Raw genomic sequence first — 23060 nt, forward strand, 5'->3', positions numbered from 1 at the left:
ATATATATATATATATATATATATATATATATTATAAATAAACAATTTAACATTTTTATCATTCTCCTTCTTAACTTATTCACCTAGTTAAAAAAATTACACTATCAATTAATTACAACTATTATATAATTACAAATATTTTAAACAGTTATAAGAAAAATTATTCAAAAATTTAAATCATAAATATGAATTAACTTAAAACTAAATACTAAAAAAATACCGAAAATTACTTTTGTAATTAAAGTTACTTTTTTTTATAATATCTAAATACAAAACTTTACAAGAACTTAAAATTTAATCTAAGTGTACATTTTATATAGGTGGATAATACAATATTATGGGGTTGGAATGAAATGATGAGAAATGGATGAACCAAAATACTTTTGCCACATAGAAAAAATAATATGCTGTCAAGAATCAAATAGTCGGTGGGTCCATCACGCAAAACAAAAATATATTACTGCGTTTGCCGGGAGTCGAACCCGGGTCTATTGCTTGGAAGGCAATTATCCTAACCGTTGGACTACAAACGCTGGTGATGCTCATGTTTGGTAAACATATTTAATATTTAATAATACTCAATTCACAAAAAAAAAACATATGGGTACCAATAAATTTAAATGAGTCACACATAATTTGATGAGACTTATATAAATTTTAATCAATTAAAGAGTGTGTTGGAATGTGTGTTAGAGTATGTTGTTAGCACTTCACATATGAAGAAATAGTTTTTAAAACTTTTATTTATTATTTTATATGTATAGAGCTAAATTGTAATAAAAAACATATCACAAATCATATAAGAAACAAATCCTAAAAATACTTTGAATATAATTGTTGAGGTAAAAACATTTTTAATGTATGTTTTAATGACAACAAATCTTATGAAATAAATGATTAAGTTTTATCAATGGTGATCTAGTAATGATTGCACTTGAGTTTTATTTAAGGAATATGAATTGCATAAGTAAACAAATAAGGAGCCATTCACATAATCAAAATGCATAAGTATCTATTCAATAATGAAAAAATCTATAAAAAAAAAAAAAAAAAAATCATATATCAATCATTCAAGAGAATGATTATTCATCTTCAAGATAACATCTTTATGAAGAAGGTGATCAAACACATTCATATAAAAATCAACGACCACATCATATTATAAATCAAAGCAAATCATGTTTTAACTAAATTGAAAAAACGAAGACCATTCTGATTTATTAAAAAACATCATTATGAAAAACTAAGATAATTCTAGTTTATTAAAAATAGAATTCTAGAAAAATAAATATCATTATGATTTATTAAAAAACAGCAGTATGAAAAACAAAGATTATTTTGTTTTATAAAAAATAGAAATATGGAAAAAAAACGAAGATCATTTTGGTTTAATACAAGACCATTATGGTTTATTATCAAAATCATTCTGGTTATTTCATTTGTCGGCATAAGTAAAATGAACCATTCTCTAAGTTCAGCTCTTAAAATAAACGAATATCAAAACTACTTAAAACAATTATCGAAACCCAAAAATCTAACTAAAGGTCAAAAGAAGCAAACAACATCAAGATCAATCTCCAAATTGATGAGCAAGGACATCTAGGACAACAAATTTCATCTATGTGTCACTTCATTAATGAGAATGTTACATTATTAAAAAATACAGAGACAAAAAAATCTCAAAAATTAGTTAATAGGAGATCAAAAAATTGATTTAAAAAATGAGGAACTAAAAATGTATTTAAATATAAATAATGACATGTAAAATAATTGTCTACCTTACTAATTTCATCTACATGTCACATTATTAATGAGAATGTTACATAATTAAAAAATATGAAGCCAAAAATAATCTCAAAAATTAGTTAATATGAGATCAAAATATCGATTTTAAAAATGAGGGACTAAAAATGTATTTAAAAAATTATAAATTTTAAGAAATGTATAATAATTCACAATAGAGTTTAACTCTACATTACGAACATGAAATTATATAGTATCACCTTCATAATGTACTAATGCACTAACTAAGGTTATCTTGTTAAGTTTTCTTGTCTTTATAGATAAAACCCATATCTTTATTAATTAGCTTTTAATATGAGTTGATGTTTTTAATTGGATTGGGTAAACTATCGGGCCACCTTTTAGTCTTTAAATTTAGTTGAATTAGTAAAAAGAAATTAAAGTTGTAAAATATAGCAAATTTTTTTATCCCATTGCATTTCGTGTTTGTCTAATTTTTTAAGTGGGTTAAATAGAACGGATCAACTTAAATAAACAAATTCAAATTCAACTCGTCTAAAATGATGGACAAGATAATCCGATGTGATGGATTCAATCTATTTTGTCATACCTAACATTATAAAATAATATATAATTAAGACAAATATATTTTGTTGGAGATAGAATTTTTATTCAATTTGATGATTAATCCCATACAAATGTTACTAGTATGTGACACATGCCATGCACAGGTAAATTTATTCTAATAAGAAAATTTTATAAACTTAAATGATTAAAATTATATCAACACATGTACATAAAAAAAAAAAAAAAAGTTTCAATAAAGTATGGAAAGTTAAAAAGTCCTCATTTTTTAATAGAAGTTCCAGTTAGTATTACAATTTTTTTTGCAAAAGTTTATTAGTATTACAATTATAATATAATTTTTAAAAATTTAAATTATTTAATACATCCACACCATAATTAGAAAATAATATCCAATAATTTGTGTCTGACACTAAAGTTTTAATTATAATTACTTAAATTTGTTTCCCTAAAATTATAAGAACTTAATTATATATAATGAACTTATTGTTATTTAACAAATGGTATAAAAGTGGTAAAAAGATGTCGATATCGTGAATTTAGTGATAAAAGGTTGACTTTACACTTTTAATTAAAAGAGTTCAAATCTCATTTAATACAATTGGAAAATGAATTTTAGTGTCATTTCTATTAAAAATAATTTTTTTTCTTCCCAAATTAAAAAAATGGTGAAAAATACATGTTTTGACTTTGTATATTATGGGTTTTAGCACTTCTCGTTATGAATGGAAAATAAGTCAGACCGTCCGAAAGAAGTTTATAGCCTAACCTATTTAAGGTTTAGTTTGATTCGACTTGTTTAATAAATAAAAAATTAAGTTTAGGCTTTTAAAAAAGCTTATTTATCTAAATAGGTTAGACTTTAACTTTTCAAGATGTCTATTAAGTCTGATAGGCCAACCTCTTTGTGAAATATAATTTTTTTAATATTTGCTTTGCTATTTCAATTGATTTATATAAGACTTAAAGTGTATTATGGTTGAATTTGATAGGTTGATTACTTGTTTAAAATCTATTATCTTGTTATAATGTTATTGAATCTACTTCTTAACTTAAGGTTTAAGATCTATTTGGTTGTATTTTTTTTTTAAATTTCAATTGCCCTATTATATATAACAAAATTAATTGAAGGCTTATATTTAGCAAACTTGTAGATTGATAGACCTCGTGACTTTTAGTCTATTTAATTATAATTGTATTTAAATATTTTGATATGAAAAAATAGGTTTTTAAATTGATTTTCAAGCCATAATAGACTTTTAAAAAGGATAGACCTCAAAAAATGATATACGACAGAAAATTAGGTCAAACTCATATTTCAAATTTCAAAACAGGTCAAACCTATTTAACCAAAGTCTGAGCTAATACAATCCATTTCTATCCCTAATTATAGTCTCCTCACAGGGAGATAAATTTAAATTCTTTTGTAAATGTTTTATGAATCATAAGGTTTTTCATATATTAAACTCATACATCACCCTCTCGACCTAAATTTGTATATAAAAAATAATTTATAAAATACCTACTCATGAATATTAAGTTAGTACGAAGTTAAATATGCAAAATTTTAATTAATATATTATAAAATTGAGTATGTGATAAAATAGAAAAATAAGTAACTACAAAAGATTGAAAAAATATAGTACGCATAAGTAAAAGAAAAATCACCGACACAAATACTTAAATCGTATTTTTTATAACATATTTTTTTAGTAGTGCGACACTCATCTCAAACACAAATATATTTATTCTAACATTAAATATATTATAAATTTAAACTATGAAAATTATATCCACTAATAAATATATAGATTGTATCTAAGAAAATATATAAATTATGACAAAATAATTTAATAATATAAAAAAAGATAAAAACTTAGAGAAGTATTATTTTGTTTGAAAGGTCTCATTAATATTACATTTAGAATACAACCTTTTATTTTTTTTTAAAATTGAAATAATTTTATACATCCATGCAATTGTTCTCTATATTATTTTTGCTGGGTGTTTTGGTTTATAGCGATTATTGTAATTTGTCTTTTTCTTTTAGGCGCTTTGTCTTATTATACTTTTTTATAACTTTTTTAACGGATGAGAGTATTCCTTATACTTTATATCGATATATTTTCTCTTTGCCATTCAAAAAATAATGGTTCGATAATACTTTTTCTAAAATCTAAAATCGTTTTAGATTCTTATATTATATTGTGAATTTCAACCAGCTAACCTATTTAGAAGTTAAATATAAATTCTTTTTTAAGCGATCTATGAGTTACACTATCTCACGAATAATATTTTTTTGAAATTGAATATACCTTTTAAATTTATTTTGTATTACTTTTAAGAGTCAAAATCTATTTTAGTTTGTGAGAAAAATAAAAACAATTTTTTATTCTTAAGAAAAATAAATCAGGATAATTTGATTTTTAAAGGACTGGCGTTAAAAAAAAGAGAATTAAGTCCCTATTAATAATTAAAAAGGAACAATTTAATTATTGTCAATAATTGAAAATAAATTATTTGGTCCCATAGAATATTTTTAATAGATTTATTTTTTTAACGCATCACTCAATTTATTATTATTTTTCTTCTTTAGCAATCAAATAACCATTATCTGAAAAGATATATCATGGTGTCTATAATTTAAGTAAATTTATTTTGTCTTTAATTCATTTTTTAATTATGATTTTATAAAATTTCGAATATTGAAGTTAATATCTAGATATTTTTTAACAGCGCTGATGTTTGGCACGAGAGACCACACCTACAAATTCAAGGAATGTACTCTTATGCTTGTTATTTTTTTTGACATAATTGTTGTTGTGGTCCCTTAATTTAATTTCCGGTAACACTTCAGTCATTTATTTATTTTTTTCTTTTTGATTTTGTCTTTTATTTAATTTTAAGTAACAATTTGATCATTTATGTCTTAAAATATCAACAATGTTATCATTATTTTAACAAAAATTCATCAAAATTTTCAAACAAAACTTATACAATTAATTATCATCTTCAATATAATGCAAATTTTATCAAATTCATAACTCAAATATTCAAATAAACTCATATTTTCATTATTTATTTGATGAATTTGATGTTGTTGGATATGAAAATATGGGTTTATTTGAATATTTGAGTTATGCATTTGATGAATATATGAATTTTCTTGAAATTGGTATTGAATTTTATGTGTTCTGTTTGAAGATTTTGATGAATTTTCTAAGTTTTTGTAAAGAAAAGATAACATTGTTGACATTTTAAGATATAAATGATCAAATGTTACTTAAAATTATATAAAAGACTAAATCGAGAAGAAAAAAAAAAAGATAAAAGACTAAACTGTTATGAACTGAAGTGATAACATTGCATAAACACTTTTATGAGTCTATAAAAATATTTTTACACCATACAATATATGATTCATTGGTCATAAGTGATTTCGTGGAAAAGTGGAAACAAGTGATTGAATGTTATGAACTGCAAGATTGTTTGATGAGCAACATTGTTGGATTAATGTCTATGTGAGAGATACATTTTGAGCTGGAATGTCAACGACACAATGAGGTTAAAGCAATTTGTTGAACAATGTGACAACACTTCAAAAATAAGATTGAGAAGGAAAACGTGACTGATTTTGATTTCGGTTCATTTAATACAACAATTGCTTGTATAAGTCATTTTGTATTTGAGTCCCAATTTCAAAAGGCCTCTACCAATGCAAAAGTCAAAGAATTTCAAATAGAAGTTTCTTCTATGATGTATTGTAATGATTTCTTTGAGAGGATAGAGGGTATGAAATCAACATTTTGTGTTATGGAAAGTAAAAAAGTATATTATAAAGTTAAAGAGATAATGTTCAAGGTATTCTTCAATGAGAAAGAATTTGAAATACAATATATGTTATTTATTTGAATTTAAAAGTATTCTATGCATACATATCGTTTGTGTTCTTAAGCTCACAACTAAAACAAAGCCTCTGCCATCTTATAATATATTGTCTAGTCAAACCTAATAGCTTGTATGTGTAATTTCATATTTTTTTTATGGTAGAGATTATACATGAAAATGCAGAGTTTTCTTGATCTCAACCCATTAATATTGATGGGATTGACACACAAGAGAACATTCAATAAAATAATTTTACTACTTCGATCTTTTGAAGTTGTTTAATTGAAAATGATTGTTTGCTTTGATTTTAAATAATTAATATGGTATTATGTTTTGTATATATGAGTTTATAGTATAGTCAAAGTTATATATTTTCAGAGAACTTGATATGATAGTTCAGAAAAATTAGCTCCTTTTAATCCAAATCAAAAATATCTTGATGATGTTAATCAGATGAAATTAGATTCCATCACCCTTTACTTTTATTTGAACATTTATATATATTTATATTATAGAAATAAATGATTCAATTTTACGGGTTTTATATTATTCCCAAAATTCAAACCATAATACTTTGCATTCCTACATATATTGATTCTTTATTTTTTAATTGTATAGTCAAATTTTAATATCTTAACTAATTATTTCATTCATTTTGCATTCCTACGTATATTGATTCTTTATTTTTTGATTGTATAGTCAAATTTTAATATTATAACCAATTATTTCATTTGAGTGTTCTCTTTGTAGATACAACACCATATGAATAAAAAGAGATCATCTATCATCACGAGAACATTAATTTTTGAAAAATGAAAGTTGAACTAATTTACTATTTGTGAAAGAGGTTGATTGTTGCATCAACTATTTAGTTTAATTTTGTCTTGCCATTTAGATATTTTGATTTGGATGGCTTTGATGTAATTGATGTTGAAAAAGATATTATGACTCATGTGTTTTTTTTACTAAGATTATGAATCATGTTAATTTGAACTTGGAAAGAACGAATCTTCAATATATTCAATTCAATATTCACATAATATCTCTTTTTTGTAATGATTTTTAGAGATCCAATTTAATTTTACAATTTTTACCAAGATCAAGATAAGCATTTTACTTTATTTTTAATTTTTCCACATAATATAGTATGCCAACGAAAGATTTGTTAAAATATATAAACAATAAATTATATGAGGGAATGTTGCCAAATACGAATTTGTATTAAAGTAGCATGATTGACTTTTAATGCAGCAGGTGCAATCTTGCTAATTGATTATGTTACATATCTAAATTTACGGGTTATTTTTTTATTTTTTTTTAGGCTGAAAAACCCAAATTAGTGCTAGTATATTTAGTGTTTGAATATTTATATTTAATTATTATTATTATAAATGGTTGCATGACACCTATAAAAATTGTTATTCAGAGTCCACAAGAGTGTTTTGACTGTAGAGTAATCAAATGTAAATTTAATTATATTTATATGTAGATAAATATATAGATGATAATAGAATATTTTAAAAACAAACTATTTAATTTATACATTCCTAAATAAACCAACATTTAATTATGGCTAGAAAACATTAATTGTTGCCACCGACTAATTTTATGGCATTATTATGTGATTCACCAAGATCTGGAAGACTGTCAATATAGGGAAGTAAACATTAAGCTTAATTAAAAACTTTAGGATTACAAATATTAGTCAAAACAAAAAAAAAAACTTTAGGATTAAAGTAATCACATGATAGTATTTATTTTTTCGCAGAACTTTTCTTCTGCACGCGTGACCCTTGCACTTCTTTGTTTAATGCTCGTGACAAAAGATATACTACTACTATATATACAAAGTAGTGATAACAACACTCTATGAAAATATATGTAGATTCTATTATTTTGAAAATGGTTTTAAGAAGTAGGACTCAAATTTATTTCATTTAATAAGAGATCGATAATTGATAAGAAAATGTTAAAAAGAGTCTCGCTAACATAACATTTTTGTTATTAAAATAATAACATTAATAGTAATAATTTTTTTAATAGAATAATTTTTAAAAATAATTACTTTGAATGAGCAAAATTGTCAAAGAATTGAAAATACACTTTCAACGTCCTTTAATTATTTTCTCAAATCCTATTAATAATAAGACTCCTTATCATGTTTTATTTGTCTATAAAAAAAAAACATGATAATTTCTTATCCTATATTCAACAGTGTACTACTCTATTTTCTTCCAATTATTTTAATTTATCTATTTTATATCAATAAAAGATAATTTTATAAAATAATTCATAGTTTCTTTTTCTCATACAAAATCAACTATTTTTTTTTAATTTATGTAAAAGATATAAAAACACATATAATTTAGAACATCGGAGTACAAAGTTGTCTTGGATATGAATATAAATATAAAAAGTCAATATTGAATAAATCGATACAATAGATAATTTCGTAATGTTTATACATAGATTATTAGTATTTCTTTTTATCATAAAAGAACTCGTATATTATAGTTAATTTATATAAATATAAAGTAAATTATTAATATTAATTATATTATAATTTTTTTTAATATACATAAAGTTGCAATATTTATATATATACAAATGGAAGGAGACTGATTAAATATTTTTATATTTATTTTTTCAACAAGTTTCCAACATATACACTAAAAATATCTTTGCTCACAATTCGACAACTTATTTTTAAGGTAACCAAAATCTTCGATAATTAATCAGTTCTTTTTATTTCTAAACATATTGCTTTTTGTTTTATAACGAATGTTACTCTAATCAAAATTTATTTAAAATAAATACTATTTTTTCAATAAAAAATATATATTATTTTTAATTTCCAATATAAGTATTATTTTAATTATATTATATATTCCATTTTGAATGAAATGTAATAAAGAATAATAAAAAAATTGAAGTATTTAATATTAAATTTATCAATTTTTTCGTTACTATATTTATATTTTATTCTAAAAAATAATTAATCCCAAAATATTATATCTTACACCAAACATAAAATGAAAGACACTACTCTTTGCTTTTTCATTTATTTAATAATTTAGCAAAACAACAACACACTTTCCAGTCTCCTAAACCAAAACAAAAAACCACTTAATTGTAAAAAAAAAAAAAAAAAAAACGGTAGACACACCCTTACCTTTTCAGACAACACATAAAATTTGTCCATTGAACATATTTTTGTTTGATTTATTTTAATTATTATTATTATTATTATTATTATTATTATTATTATTATTTATTAAAATTAAGAGTAGATTCGTTTCGTTCCCGTGTGTTCAGCTCACACACAGTCTTCTTTAGCGTACGCTTCTCTCTTTCCAATTCTTCAACGCCAAATCTTTGTTTTTTCTTCCCAATTTCTTTTCTTCTTTCTTTCTCACTCTTAAACACTTTCTCTTTGCTCTAATTGTTTCACCTTTCACGCTTCATATTTCTCAATCAAATCAAATCAAACCAAATCCACACCCCCCCATTTTCATTTTCACACCCCACAATCTTTCTTGACATTTTTCTTCAATTCATACATCAAAGTTTGAGTCTTTTTCATCTTCTTTCACTTTCAGTTACTTTATATTCGAACCCCATTAAAGGGTTACCCTTTTTTTGCATGTGGGTTTTGGTAAAGTTTGAACCTTTTTTCATTTTGAAAGCTTCCAATTTAATGGGATTGTAAATGGGTTCTTTGGAATCAACGACCCCATTGAAGAAAGGGAGCTTGTTTGGTAATCATTCAAGTAAAAAAGAGAAGCACCCATTTTCACAGAGGTTCAGATCGAGCTTCTCTCGTTTGTTATTCAAGAAACTTGACTACGTTCAATGGATTTGTGCTGTTGTTGTGTTTCTTTGTCTTGTTGTTGTGTTTCAAATGTTTCTTCCTGTTTCGGTTTTGGAAGATTCGGAAGAGTCTTTGAGAGCTGTGAAGATGCGTTCTTGGCACTCTTATACTGAGGAGTATGTGTTGGACATTGGTGAGGATGAAGCTGTTTTTCTTCCCAGGATTTCAGAGAAGTTTAAGGATTTGAATCTGTTGAACAGCACGAGGAAGCGTTTTGGTTACAGAAAGCCTCAGTTGGCACTGGTTAGTTCATCTAATTTTGACCTGAATAAATATGTTGCTGTTTGTTTACAATGTTTCTTTTTGGTTAATTGTTGGTAGGATTGAAATTGAAAGTAGAAGCAAGTTGAATCCTATGCATGTGTTTTTGTGTCTTTATTTATATATAGGGAGCTTATTGATTAACAGCACGATCTAACTGAAGGAAGAGATTATGACCATACATACTACATAAGAGGTTGTCTGGATAAACGACTTAATTGTTTATAGAATAAACCATTATGTATAAGCTATTTCTGTATTCAAATATAAAATATGAGCAAACTGTTTTAATGTAAGTTGTTTTCATAAGCTATCATGGCTAGCTTATTGAAAATAGTTTATAAGCATGTCGATAGCTGTTTCCTTTAGTTTTCCTGAGCACACTGTCAAGTGCTTATACCAGTAGATAAGCCTAAATAAGTTGTTCATAAGTTAATCCAAACACAGCTAAATGGCCTATGAAGGTAGAAACAGTCCAGTTAATTGCTTAGAGATCATTATAAGAGCTAGATAAGTTGTTTCTACAATTTAAGATAGAACACCATAGCCTTTAGGCTAATATTGTATAGATGATTTTCATAAGCTATCTTGAAGAGCTGAAGTTTATGAAGACAAGCTCTAAATACTTTCATAATCTCTTTTTATAAGCTCTTCAAAATAGGTACATATCTGTTGCTAGATAAACTCTCTCCATCGTCCTTCATAAGCTCTTTCAAACAGAGAGCTTATGAGGTGATAACATTATCTCATGAGAGCAAGAAGTATTGACCATGCAACATAAATAAATGAACAATGTTTGATTTAAGTATAACAGTCTTGGCTCTTCATGTATCGTCAATGTTTTGAATTTTAGTTGCAGGGTCTATCTCGATTCTTGAAATTGCTGATAATTTTGGCCACAATTGCTCTCTAAAACTTAAAAAGGGCTGTCGCTATAATTGTGGTTATGGGCCGAAATTTAAAAACTTGAATGCTTATATGATCAAAATTATGTCTTTCAAACTCTTACATTGAGAAGAAAAATGGGTCAGAGCAAACATTTTGAACTGTTTGAATTGAAATGAAGTTTAATTAATCTTTTAATATTAACATTTTGAAATTTTCCCCATTATTGATCCACAAAATTTTATTATTTTTCTCTCTCGACGTTTAAAGTTGTATAATTTCAATTTCTTTTGAAGGTATTTGGAGAACTATTGGTTGATTCACAACAACTGCTAATGGTAACAATTACCACTGCTTTCTTAGAGATTGGTTATGGAATTCAGGTACACTATATGCTTTTTTATTTATTTACATTTTTTGTATAAATATTTATAGTGGAAAAGTACTTTTGAGTTTAGACAAAAGAAAAAAAATAGGAAACCCGCTAAACGATCAATGTTGAAGGCAAATATTCCTCTCCTGTATGTCTGCTCATTTCACTATTGATTTCCACTTTCAAATGCTTCACTGAATAAGCAAAGACATTTCAAACATACAAGCGTTTTCATATTGAAGCAGGCTTTTGTATTTCAAAATGTAATTGAAATCCTTTAAGAATATAGAGACTTATCAAAATGAGATTAAAAATTCCTTAATAGTATTTTCATCTCCTCACCATTTACGAAATTGTTTTTAATTAATATTATTATATGGTTATTTTAGTTCAAGTAATCTCTCTCCTTTGCAGGTCTTTTCACTTGAAGATGGACCGGGGCGTAATATGTGGAGAAATTTAAGAGTTCCCATCACTATTATTCAAACTCGTGACAAGCTGGACAACACTGTAGACTGGCTAAAGTATGATCAGTATTATAATTTTTACTTCTAGACTAAGCAATTCGCGTGATTTTAATAAGAATGTCTGTTTTTGTTTGATTGACATTCTGATTGCATCTGATAAGAATGTCTTGTCTTTCGCAGCTATGATGGTATAATTGTTAGCTCTCTTGAGGCCAGAGATGCCTTTTCTCGGTATGATGCTTATTTTATTTTCTAAGTTCAAGATTCTGATTTTTTATTGTTACCTGAATACTTCAGTTTTTTATTTTTATTTCATGAATTTCCTTTTCCAAGTAACACAAATGATTTTATTTGTTACAGTTTTTTGCAGGAACCTTTCAAGTCTGTACCTCTTATATGGGTCATTCATGACAGTGCTCTTGGTTACCGTTCAAGACAATATACTGCTAAAGGACAGATTGAACTTTTGAATGATTGGAGAAGAGCTTTCAATCATTCATCTGTTGTTGTCTTTCCAAACTATGCCTTGCCGGTAATATGTATGGGACAAGTTATTTTTTTACTGTTTGAATGTTGATTCAAGTTAATTTTTGTAGTGAAAGTGCAATGATATTTTCATGCATTTCTTTGAATTTAACGATCAATTTGAGAACAAATCATTGATTTGTAATATGTTTTGTTGACGTTCAACTGTTGTCTCATTGCTAATTGCTTATATAATTTTTGTTTATATAAGTTTCATTACGTATGCTATTTTCCTTTGAATTTTGTTTTATGGTATAAACAGTAATGTTATAATTATAACACTAATGTTTTTATGGAATTTCACAGATGATCTACTCCACATTTGATGCCGGAAATTTTTATGTCATTCCTGGTTCTCCTGCGGAAGCTATAGAAGCAGATGCATTTATGTCATCGAAGAAAGATAACTTGCGCATCAGTATGGGCTACGGTCCAGAAGATGTCATTATTGCAATTGTTGGCAGTCAATTTTTGTACAAGGGCATGTGGTTGGGGCACGCCGTTGTTTTGCAGGCTTTGTCACCACTTTTGGAAGATTTCCCTTTAAGCAAAGATAATTCGGGTGCACAGCTTCGGATCATTGTTCATAGTGGAGAGTTAACAAATAACTACAGCGTGGCTCTTGAGGTATATTTCTTTTCTCTTTCTTTTTTCCTTTCGAAGTTTATGGACAATATAGTTTGTTTATTTTCTCATATTGTGTTTCATCAGACCATGGCACGAAGCTTGAAATATCCGAGTGGGACCATAGAACATATAGCTGGAGATTTGAATGAAAATTCCGTTCTCAGCACAGCAGATGTTGTGATATATGGATCCTTGCTTGAAGAGCAGTCTTTTCCCGAGATTTTGATTAAAGCTATGTGCTTTGAGAAACCGATTATTGCTCCTGATATTTCTATGATCAGAAAATATGTATATTCCTACACTATATCTTTTACTATAACCACATCTATTTTTCTTGGTATTTCTATTAATCTTTGATTTGAAGTCACATACGATCATCTAGATTTTGGATTTTATAATAACTTCCAATCATCTAAAGTGTTTATTTAGTTTAAGTTTCTCATATCATGAATTTCGTAGGAAACTACTAACTGTTTTGTTCGCATTAACTAGGTTGACGACAGGGTAAATGGCTATCTTTTCCCTAAAGATAATATAAGACTTCTTAAACAAATCATGTCAGAGGTGATCTCCAAAGGGAAAATATCACCCTTGGCTCGGAACATCGCCTCAATAGGGAGACGCACTGCTAAGAACCTTATGGTTTCAGAAGCAATTGATGGATATGCAATTTTACTTCAGAATATTCTCAGGCTTCCGTCAGAGGTTGCGCCTCCTAAGGCTGTTTCAGAAATATCTCCTAATGTTAAAGAAAAGTGGCAGTGGCCTTTGTTTGAAGCAGTTCCAAATTCGACGTATCGAAATAGGGTATTGAGAAGTAACACATTTTTAAATATATACGAAGACCGATGGAATCATTCTCGAAAAGATAGATTGTCTACACCTGTTTCTGATAGTGATTCATTTGTATATATGATATGGGAAGAAGAAAAGCATACTCAGATGGCTATTACCAAAAAAAGATTAGAGGATGAAGAGGTAAGATCACCAAGTTTCAAATTATTTTCTCAAAAGTAAATGCTTTAGATATTGTGAAACATAAGATTGGAACTTTCTTTGTGTATTAACAAGGAGGATCTTTGGGAAGAATGATTATGAGGAATATTTAGGATTGTTCTTTTAAAAAAATTAGGGTCTTGAATGATCTTTCCCAATTTCTATTTGAAAGGATGGTGGGCTTAACTTAAGGGCATGTTTGGATTGACATATTTGAACTTATTTACTTGTACAAACACTTGTGAGAATGTTTGAGAGAGCTATAGAAACAACTTATAAGTTGTTTATGTCCTATTTCTATAATCTCTCTAGGATAACTTATGAAAACAATGTATATAGTTTATATGAAAATAGTTTTAGTTTATTTTATCTTTGTTATAGAAGTACCTTGTACATAAGCACTTATATGATAAGCGCTTAACTAAGTTGTTTATGCAAACAGGACCTAAATCGTGTTGAATTTTAATGCAGTTGAAGGACAGAACAGAGCAGTCACGCGGAACATGGGAGGAAGTATATCGAAATGCGAAGAAAGCTGATAGGTTAAAGAATGATTTGCATGAAAGAGACGATGGAGAGCTTGAGCGGACTGGACAACCGCTATGCATTTACGAGCCGTACTTTGGGGAAGGATCCTGGCCTTTTCTACATAAAAGATCTCTTTATCGTGGGGTTTCTATGGTAAAGTTTGTGTGTGTGCGCACGTGTATTCAATTGTATTTTGATATATCAGTACAAATAATAACGACTTTCCTTTGTAACAGCATGATATTTGGTACAAATTGTTAGTATTGATGAAATGATTATTTTAATTAAACCTTTAATGATACAATGCTCATTTTGATGCAATGCACTCACGTGTTTACAGTCCAGCAAAGGTCGAAGGTCAGGGAGAGATGATTTTGATGCACCTTCTCGTCTTCCGTTGCTTAACCATGCTTACTATCGAGATGTACTTGGTGAATTTGGATCCTTCTTTGCCATTGCGAACCGGATTGACCGTCTACACAAAAATGCTTGGATTGGATTTCAGTCTTGGAGAGCAACAGCTAGGAAGGTATATCCCTGTCTTCATACAATTTCTGGAAAATACTCTTAACACAAGTAGTTATTTACATGTTATCTGTCTCATTCTCTCGGTTTTTGACATTTAGCGTGCGGTTTTAACAGGCTTCTTTGTCTAGAGCTTCCGAAACTGCATTATTAGACGCTATCCAATCCAAAAAGTATGGAGATGCACTATATTTCTGGGTACCGATGGATACTGATCCGCGAAACCCTTCACAGAAAAACTTTTGGTCGTTTTGTGACGCTGTTAATGCCGGAGGTTGCAAGTAAGATCCTTTGAACCCGTTATGTGTTTTCTTATGAAAATATGGAAAGTTTGAGTATAAGCAAAGCCTGATTTTCGCTAAATTTTGTGTTTGAGCGAAGACGTGCTTTCTCAGACGCGATGAGGAGAATGTATGGAATAAAGGATGATGCCGATTCTTTGCCACCCATGCCCGAAGACAGCGACACTTGGTCTGTCTCGCTGAGTTGGGCTCTACCCACAAGATCGTTTTTAGAGTTTGTGATGTTCTCCAGGTACACTCAGTTTCGTTAATGGATGTTTGTGATTGGAAATAAGCTCAATTTTATCAACTATGAAAAGTGTACTTTTGAAGCTTGTTTGAGAGATCAATAATTGATGTAAACTACCATTTGTGCAGAATGTTTGTTGATGCATTGGATGCACAGATGTACGATGAACATCATTCGACCGGACATTGTTCTTTGAGTTTGTCAAAGGTGACTACAAAAAATTAGTTTCCTTTCGAAGAAATTGTGATCTTGCTGCTTAATTTTGTCAGTCTATATTAACGAATATATATATATATATATATATGCAATTTGCAGGATAAACATTGCTATACAAGGATTCTCGAGCTTCTTATAAATGTATGGTCATACCACAGCGCGAGGAGGATGGTATTTGTGGACCCCAAAACCGGTGTAATGCAGGAGCAACACAAGTTCAACAACCGACGAGGCCGAATGTGGATAAATTTTTTCTCATACAACACACTCAAGAACATGGATGAGGACTTAGCAGAGTTATCAGATTCTGAAGATCCTAATAGACACTGGTTGTGGCCATCAACTGGTGAAGTGTTTTGGCAAGGTTTATATGAGAGGGAGAGAAGTTTAAGGCACAAGGAGAAAGAAAAAAGGAAGCAAAAGAGTTTAGAGAAATTAAATCGAATGCGGAGGCGACATCGGCAACAAGTCATCGGGAAATATGTTAAGCCTCCACCAGATTTTGAAGAAAGCTCAAACTCATCTTTGCTTGCTGCATAAACATCTTGATTATTATGAATTCTAAGCAGAAGAACATGGTTTTAAATTGCGCATTGCAACCGCAATTTAAGCTGCATTTTCCTGTATTTTTCCACTATATAAAGGTTCGCAACGTAAGTGCGAAGTTCCTGATATTATAAATTCTTTTCTTCTTTTGTAATTTTTATGCCCTTTTTTGTTTCTTAACATAAATGTGATTTTCATTCAGAAAGGAGGGTGATAAATAGCTAATGTAATATTAGTCTCTTTTTGTTAGAACTTTTTTTCCCCTGTAATTCTATTCTTTTGGGATGGTAGGTTCTTTGATTAGGAAAGGTGTGTTGGGTTGTAATATTGATACCACTTGTCAAACTTAATGAAGTTTATGTACTGCAATGTATTCCTATTTATTTAGCAATCTAATATCATGTTTTAATTTCCTTGCTTTTGTGGTTTTAACTTGTTCATTATAGTGGTACTGTTTTGTTGAAATTAGTCCCCCTTTTTTAAAATCTGTCAAGTTTTGGTTCTACTCCCAATTTTTTAATAAAAAAACAGTTATTTAACATATTTTAAATAATATGATACTAAAAATTTTAACTTTTTTAATTAAAAAAACAGTAATTTAACATGTTTTAAATGACATAATATAAACACTTGTGATGTATTAATTATTTATATATTATTAATTAAATTATAAAAAATAAATAATTTATAGAGTTGAAATTGAAATAGAGTTTTATTGAAATTTTATAAATATTAATCATTTTAACTTATTATATTATATGTTATATTATTTAAAATATGTTAACTCGTTATTTATTTAGTTAAAAATATAAAAAAGAGAAAAAAAAAGTCAAATTTTAAGATAGATAAACTAATTATACTAATTATGCACCCTTTTGTAGCAAGAAAAGAAGCCCTTACCAGGTTGAATTAGTTTTTATACAATAATAACATGATGGATGCTTCCTGACATTTTTCTTCTTACGTTGTTATTTGATCCTGGTTTTTTCTTCTTCTTTTGTTTATGTTGTTACATTGATAATCTCCATCATTGTCATCATTAGCTTTGTATGAAGATAATCAATATCTTTGGCATCGGTTGAAAATAAACTTCTAAACAGTTTATAAATTGTTTAGTCTAATTATAACCAAACTAATCAAATGAGTTCTATCTATTGTAACATCTGAGAGTCAAGTTGATACATTTTGTATATTTACTGAGTTATATTCTTTTTTTTTTTTGGTTGTTTATTAACTTTGTTTGACACCATGTTTAGCTAAAAAATTCTGATCCTTTTTTGTGAACAAACAACTAGAAAAGAGGTGTGACAAACCAATTAATATTAACTGGTTCGGTCTTATTTTTATGCTTATTGCTACGTTCGGTGTTATTTATAAAAAAAAATTAGATATTTCTTGAGGTCTCATTTATAAGAATATGATATGAATTTTTAATTGCATGTGTTTCATTTTTTTTATGAAGGCACATTTGTGAAAATATTTAAAAAATTCGAATCAGAGGAAGAATCTGTCTCTTTCCATTTGTTCAATGCCAAATCTTCGTTCATCTTTCCCAATTTCTTTTTGAAGTAAAATTCACTCAAAAAACTGTCCTCTTAGCCGCAATTGTTTCACTTCCACACTTCACATCTCTCAATCGAATAAAACCTAATTCACACCCGACAATCTTTCTTCAATTCATACATCAAAATTTGAGTAATTTTCAACTTCTTTTGTTCTTACATAAGGATGTAACACAATTTGTATTTAGTAGTTTCTATACGAATTGGATGGAAAAAATCAATTTTGATTAGATGTTGGTGTAGATGGGGCAGAGACAAATAAGTGTTATATGACCCCAAAAATATATGACCCCAAAAAAATCATGTATATATAGCTGGCAGGTACCATCTAGTATTAGTTAAAAAATAATTTGCAATGCGAAGATCAAATTTGAATAATTCCATGAGAGGTGATGAAATGAAAATAAATATTGTGAGTGTTCAATCATATAACATAATAGGATCATTAGAAAGCAATCTTCAACATGGTCTTGTGGCTTTCATTTTCTTTGTACTACTTGCTTTCCTTCAAATTAGATATCCCGGAAATCTCACTCCATTTCAACTCCATCCATACACAACCTTTATATCTATTACTAGCTTTCTACTATATTCTTTGGCCTTTTGGATTAAGCTTAAGTTTTCCATAAGTGTTGATACCCTTATGGAAGTGTTTGCTTCACTTTCATTGATTTCTTTGGTGTTGATGTTGCTCCCTCACCATTGGGGATTTTCTGCATTCATCATCGTCTACACATTATGGTTTCTTTCTCTTGTAATTGTAACTATGGTTAGACTCCGTTTTATTTGGCTACCACCTTCACAAATGAGGAGGAAACTGCCACCACTCTTGCCAAATACTTCATATGATTTGAATTGATTACATCTTTACAAAAGAGTCTCCATCAAATTAATATATAAGTTTAGTAAAAGTGGATTGACTATGATGAGATTTTCTTTCTCGTTGTCAAACATACATCTATCAAGGTCGTGTTAGGTTTGGTAGACAACCGAGACATGCATTTAGAGCATTCGAAGGTGAAGACAACATTTCTTCACGGTAATCCAGATAAACAAATTTACATGAATCGTAGCTAGATGTTTTTAGTGACACTGGATAGTGCAAACGAGTTTTTAAATTGAGGCGATATCTTTATGGTTTGAAGCTGTCACAAAAGCAATAGTAAAAGTGCTTTGATTTCTATTTGATTTTAATTGGCTATAACAAATGTCAATGTGACTTTTATGTTTATTCTAGGAGCCTTAATATCTTTCTGTAAATATATTTCGATGATATGTTAATTCATGTTGAGAGATGAGTTTGAAATGAAATATTTAGGTGTTGTTAAGAAGTTGTTTGGAATGGAAATTAACAGGGATAAGAATGCTAGAAAGTTATTTCTCTCAGCAAAGCTATGTAGAAAATGTGCAAGAAAAATTTGACATGAGAGATGCTAAAATTGTGAGTACTATATTATCAAATCACTTTATGTTCTCATTGGATTAGTATTCAAAGACACTAGTAGAAGTTAAGTATATAGCAAAGGTTCCCTACGCTAGTGTTATTGGCTTTTAATGTATCTTATTGTTTGCACAAGACCTAATTTAACACAAGTTGTATATGTCATGTTTGTAAGTTCATGTCCAAACTAGATAAGTGTAAATGAAAAGCAGTTGATTTTCACTTAAACCTATTGTGCCTATGTATACAATTGAATCACGTGGAAGTAATAGATTTTACAAATGAGGTTTTATGGCTTTCATGATTAGTGAAAAACTAGATGCTATGCAAGATGAATTCAATTGCATTTGAATATTAGAGTGTTTTTTATTTGACAAATAATCAAGTATATCATATTGAGACCAAACATATTGATGTGAGGTTTCACAAAATCAAAGCACTATTGGCATTGGGACAAATGTTACTTGAAAATGTTCATACTTATGATGTTAGGATCAATGACTACTCGAATCTAGAGGAGATGAATCGATTCCTTGCACGCAACACATATAAACAATTTTTAAACCTTTTTCCCAAAAAGAAAGTTATGCTTATTGAAACTATTGACGAGAACTTTGAGATTTATTGTAAAACCCTGGACTTTAATAACAATAGTCTAATCTAGAGAGACGTCAATTAGGTAATTATTAAAGATCAATCAACAACCCATACACAAATTGAACAATACTTTGAATAAGATCTAAACCAAATTTAATAACAAAAAAATACTAATACTAAGAACTACAACAATGCAAATATTTTTATAAACATTAACAAAAAATTCTAGACTAATACTAGACTTTGTTTTTCACCTTATGTCTAAAAAACAAGATCAAAAATCAATTTTCAATAAAACTAAAAGTTACACTAAGAATATAATTTTTATCAATGTTTTTGAGAAATGTTTTTCAACAAATTTGTTCTCGCTTGTGACCTATATCCAGTTCTCCTATCAATCATAAGAGATTTTCTTTCATTATATTAAATAATTAATTGTTATGATTACAATAAGAAACTCTTTGAGTCAATTGAACAATCACTCTTTGATTTACCGTCTTCTACTCCTTGTGAATAATGAAATCTTCAATTCTTGAAAAAAATCTTCAAGAATCACCTTGAATCCCAATTGATACAACTGCAAATTCAGCCTCTATGAAGACTTCATCCTTGAAACTTCACCTCTTGTTGATTCAACTCCTTCAAACTTAACAATTCAATGAGAAACCTAAAAACTACAATTATCTCCATTAAGGTGAAGCGAAATTCCTTCTTTTCCTTTTCCTTTCCTCGCAATCACAAAGCTCTACCCAACTAATAATCTCACCAACAATCCCATACACCAAAGAGTTTTCAAAGAGATTTTTGTATGAGAGAAAATAAAAAAGAAATTTTGAATGTTGTGTTATATGAATGAATGAGAAAAAAATGTTTTTATATGTGGTAATGTATGAATCAATCTAATGTTGTAAAATCAGAAAATTCTGTGCGTGATTCAAATCAACTTGTCTGGACAATGTTCCTGACGAGTTCCTGCCTTGTCCAGACAATGTTCTAAATTGTATCATGTAGAGAGCTTGTTTTACATTTTTTAACACAAAAAACTTATGATACAAAACTAAATAACATCAATGGAAACGTCCCTATATGTCATATAATAGTAATTGTAATTAACTGGGAGTTATAATTCTAATAGAAGAATTTAGATTCTGATATTCTTAAAATGAAAAGAAAACGAAAAGAAAGAAGACAGTTTAAAGGAACCCTAGTATTTTAAGGGGACATGCAAAAACAATAATATTAAGAATGACTTACTTAAACCAAATAGTAATGACAATTACAAATAATAACAAGCATCATGGGATTGTTTAACACTCACTTTCCCATGCCGTTGCCCCTCTAGCTGCTTGGAAAAGATATGATGTCTATTAAGACAAAATGAATAATTAGTACACTTCACATATGTAACTTAAACATAAAAAGAAAGCGCACCAAAGAAATTGTACTCTAATAGCAGCTTGTGCATGTGTTCTAATCTTTTTCAGTATCTACTTCTTTTCATCATTATTCAAGTCCAAGGTATAGGAAATCGACAAGAAGCTTTTAGAACAAGCACAACTAGCTAACATCCTCATTTATTAAACTCAAATTTAACCAAACTTTAATTAAGAACTTGGCCATTATAATTAAGATCTTAAAGGATTACAACTCTTTTCCGGTCATGGTTATTGTATCTAAAAAATGTGAAGGTAGTTACAGTCACAGTGGATTGTAAACACAAGCACTATTACAAATTATAATAATCACCTCATCTGTCATCATATAGCTTGAGAATTGTGGTTTGGTGCTATGCTTGTAAGTCATTTAACTTTGTTTCAGCATTCAAGTATTAGGTTTCTAATCAGAAAAGTTTATGGCCTGAGACAAGTCACTACATCCAGAACTGTTTCTTTTATTCACAAAATTCTAGAAATGAAAAGAAAGAAGACACTTAAATAATAAAATATCATAATGTAAGAGACCCAAACTAATTCCAAAACGTAGCACATCTTCACACATGTACTAAAACCATGAAGAAATGAGGAGTAAAAAATGGTTGATTTTCATATGTCTATGTTGTTATTCGTCATATATATGAGTGTAATGTACAACGGTTACATAAACTAGTTGATAACGAAATTTGTCTTAATCGTCTGTTACGAAATGGCATGCCACTATTGGGTTAATCATAACATGTTATATATATATATATATATATATATATTGTCTGAAGTGTTTAATTTGTGTTTTTAGAAATTTAAAATCTAATGGTGCTGGATTTTTTCCATCTATATAAACAAATTTTTTAGCAGAGATTACGTATTAGAGATGCCACTATATATATATATATATATATATATATATATATATATATATATATATATATATTTTAATAAATAAAAATATTAAAACTGTTTTATATTAATTTTAAATATTGACTAACTTATTAATTAGAAAAAAACAGATGGTAATCCGCGTGTTGCACGGTAGAACTTTATATATTAGTAAGTATAAAATAACAATAATATGTAATTTTAAAATAATGTTATTTTTGTTTTAGCGTAGAATATACGTAAGTGTTTATGTAACGATAAATATTTTTTGAATAATCATATATATATGCAAGGTTTGCTTTAGTACAAAGAAAAAGATAAAATATTGTTGACTAATATAATTCGTGCAAAGTATATTAAAATATGAGACTATTCATAAGATTTTATAACTTTAGAAACGCAATTATTGTCTTTAATAATTTTTAAATGTGGAATTAGTTTATTCAAGTTTTTTGATTTCATTGAAGTGTTGCTTCTAATAATATATTTGTTAAATGATTTTGCATTTCTTTATTGTTAAAGTTGTACATTTAACTATAACATGTTCTTTATTTTTTATAATTTATATTAGTTTTAAAATA

The 23060-nt window shown here is 27.9% G+C and overlaps 1 protein-coding gene and 1 non-coding gene across 2 annotated transcripts; one reads left to right on the top strand and one right to left on the bottom strand.

Annotated features, from left to right (window-relative positions):
- Positions 1 to 461: 461 nt before the first annotated feature.
- TRNAG-UCC (transfer RNA glycine (anticodon UCC)) lies at positions 462 to 533 on the bottom strand. The gene has a single exon. It is a non-coding gene; the product is annotated as a tRNA-Gly (tRNA).
- Positions 534 to 9516: 8983 nt separating this feature from the next.
- On the top strand, positions 9517 to 16980 carry LOC101507146 (uncharacterized). The gene is made up of 14 exons (XM_004510647.4): positions 9517 to 10330; positions 11530 to 11616; positions 12021 to 12130; positions 12254 to 12304; positions 12434 to 12605; positions 12905 to 13225; positions 13310 to 13513; positions 13718 to 14203; positions 14693 to 14902; positions 15090 to 15278; positions 15392 to 15555; positions 15656 to 15808; positions 15934 to 16012; positions 16121 to 16980. The coding sequence occupies exons 1-14, from the start codon at positions 9926 to 9928 to the stop codon at positions 16559 to 16561; spliced, it is 3072 nt and encodes a 1023-aa protein (XP_004510704.1). The 5' UTR covers positions 9517 to 9925; the 3' UTR covers positions 16562 to 16980.
- Positions 16981 to 23060: the final 6080 nt, after the last annotated feature.

The sequence above is a fragment of the Cicer arietinum genome, chromosome 7 (genome assembly GCF_000331145.2).
Source record: "Cicer arietinum cultivar CDC Frontier isolate Library 1 chromosome 7, Cicar.CDCFrontier_v2.0, whole genome shotgun sequence".
NCBI classification, from domain to species: domain Eukaryota; kingdom Viridiplantae; phylum Streptophyta; class Magnoliopsida; order Fabales; family Fabaceae; genus Cicer; species Cicer arietinum.

What these genes read in the sequence shown, in the direction of transcription:
- LOC101507146 (XM_004510647.4), top strand. Translation starts at nt 9,926, where the DNA reads ATGGGTTCTTTGGAATCAACGACCCCATTGAAGAAAGGGAGCTTGTTT. An exon ending in ACTACAGCGTGGCTCTTGAG is followed by an intron (nt 13,226 to 13,309) that starts GTATATTTCTTT and finishes GTGTTTCATCAG; the next exon opens with ACCATGGCACGAAGCTTGAA. An exon ending in GTTAATGCCGGAGGTTGCAA is followed by an intron (nt 15,556 to 15,655) that starts GTAAGATCCTTT and finishes GTTTGAGCGAAG; the next exon opens with ACGTGCTTTCTCAGACGCGA.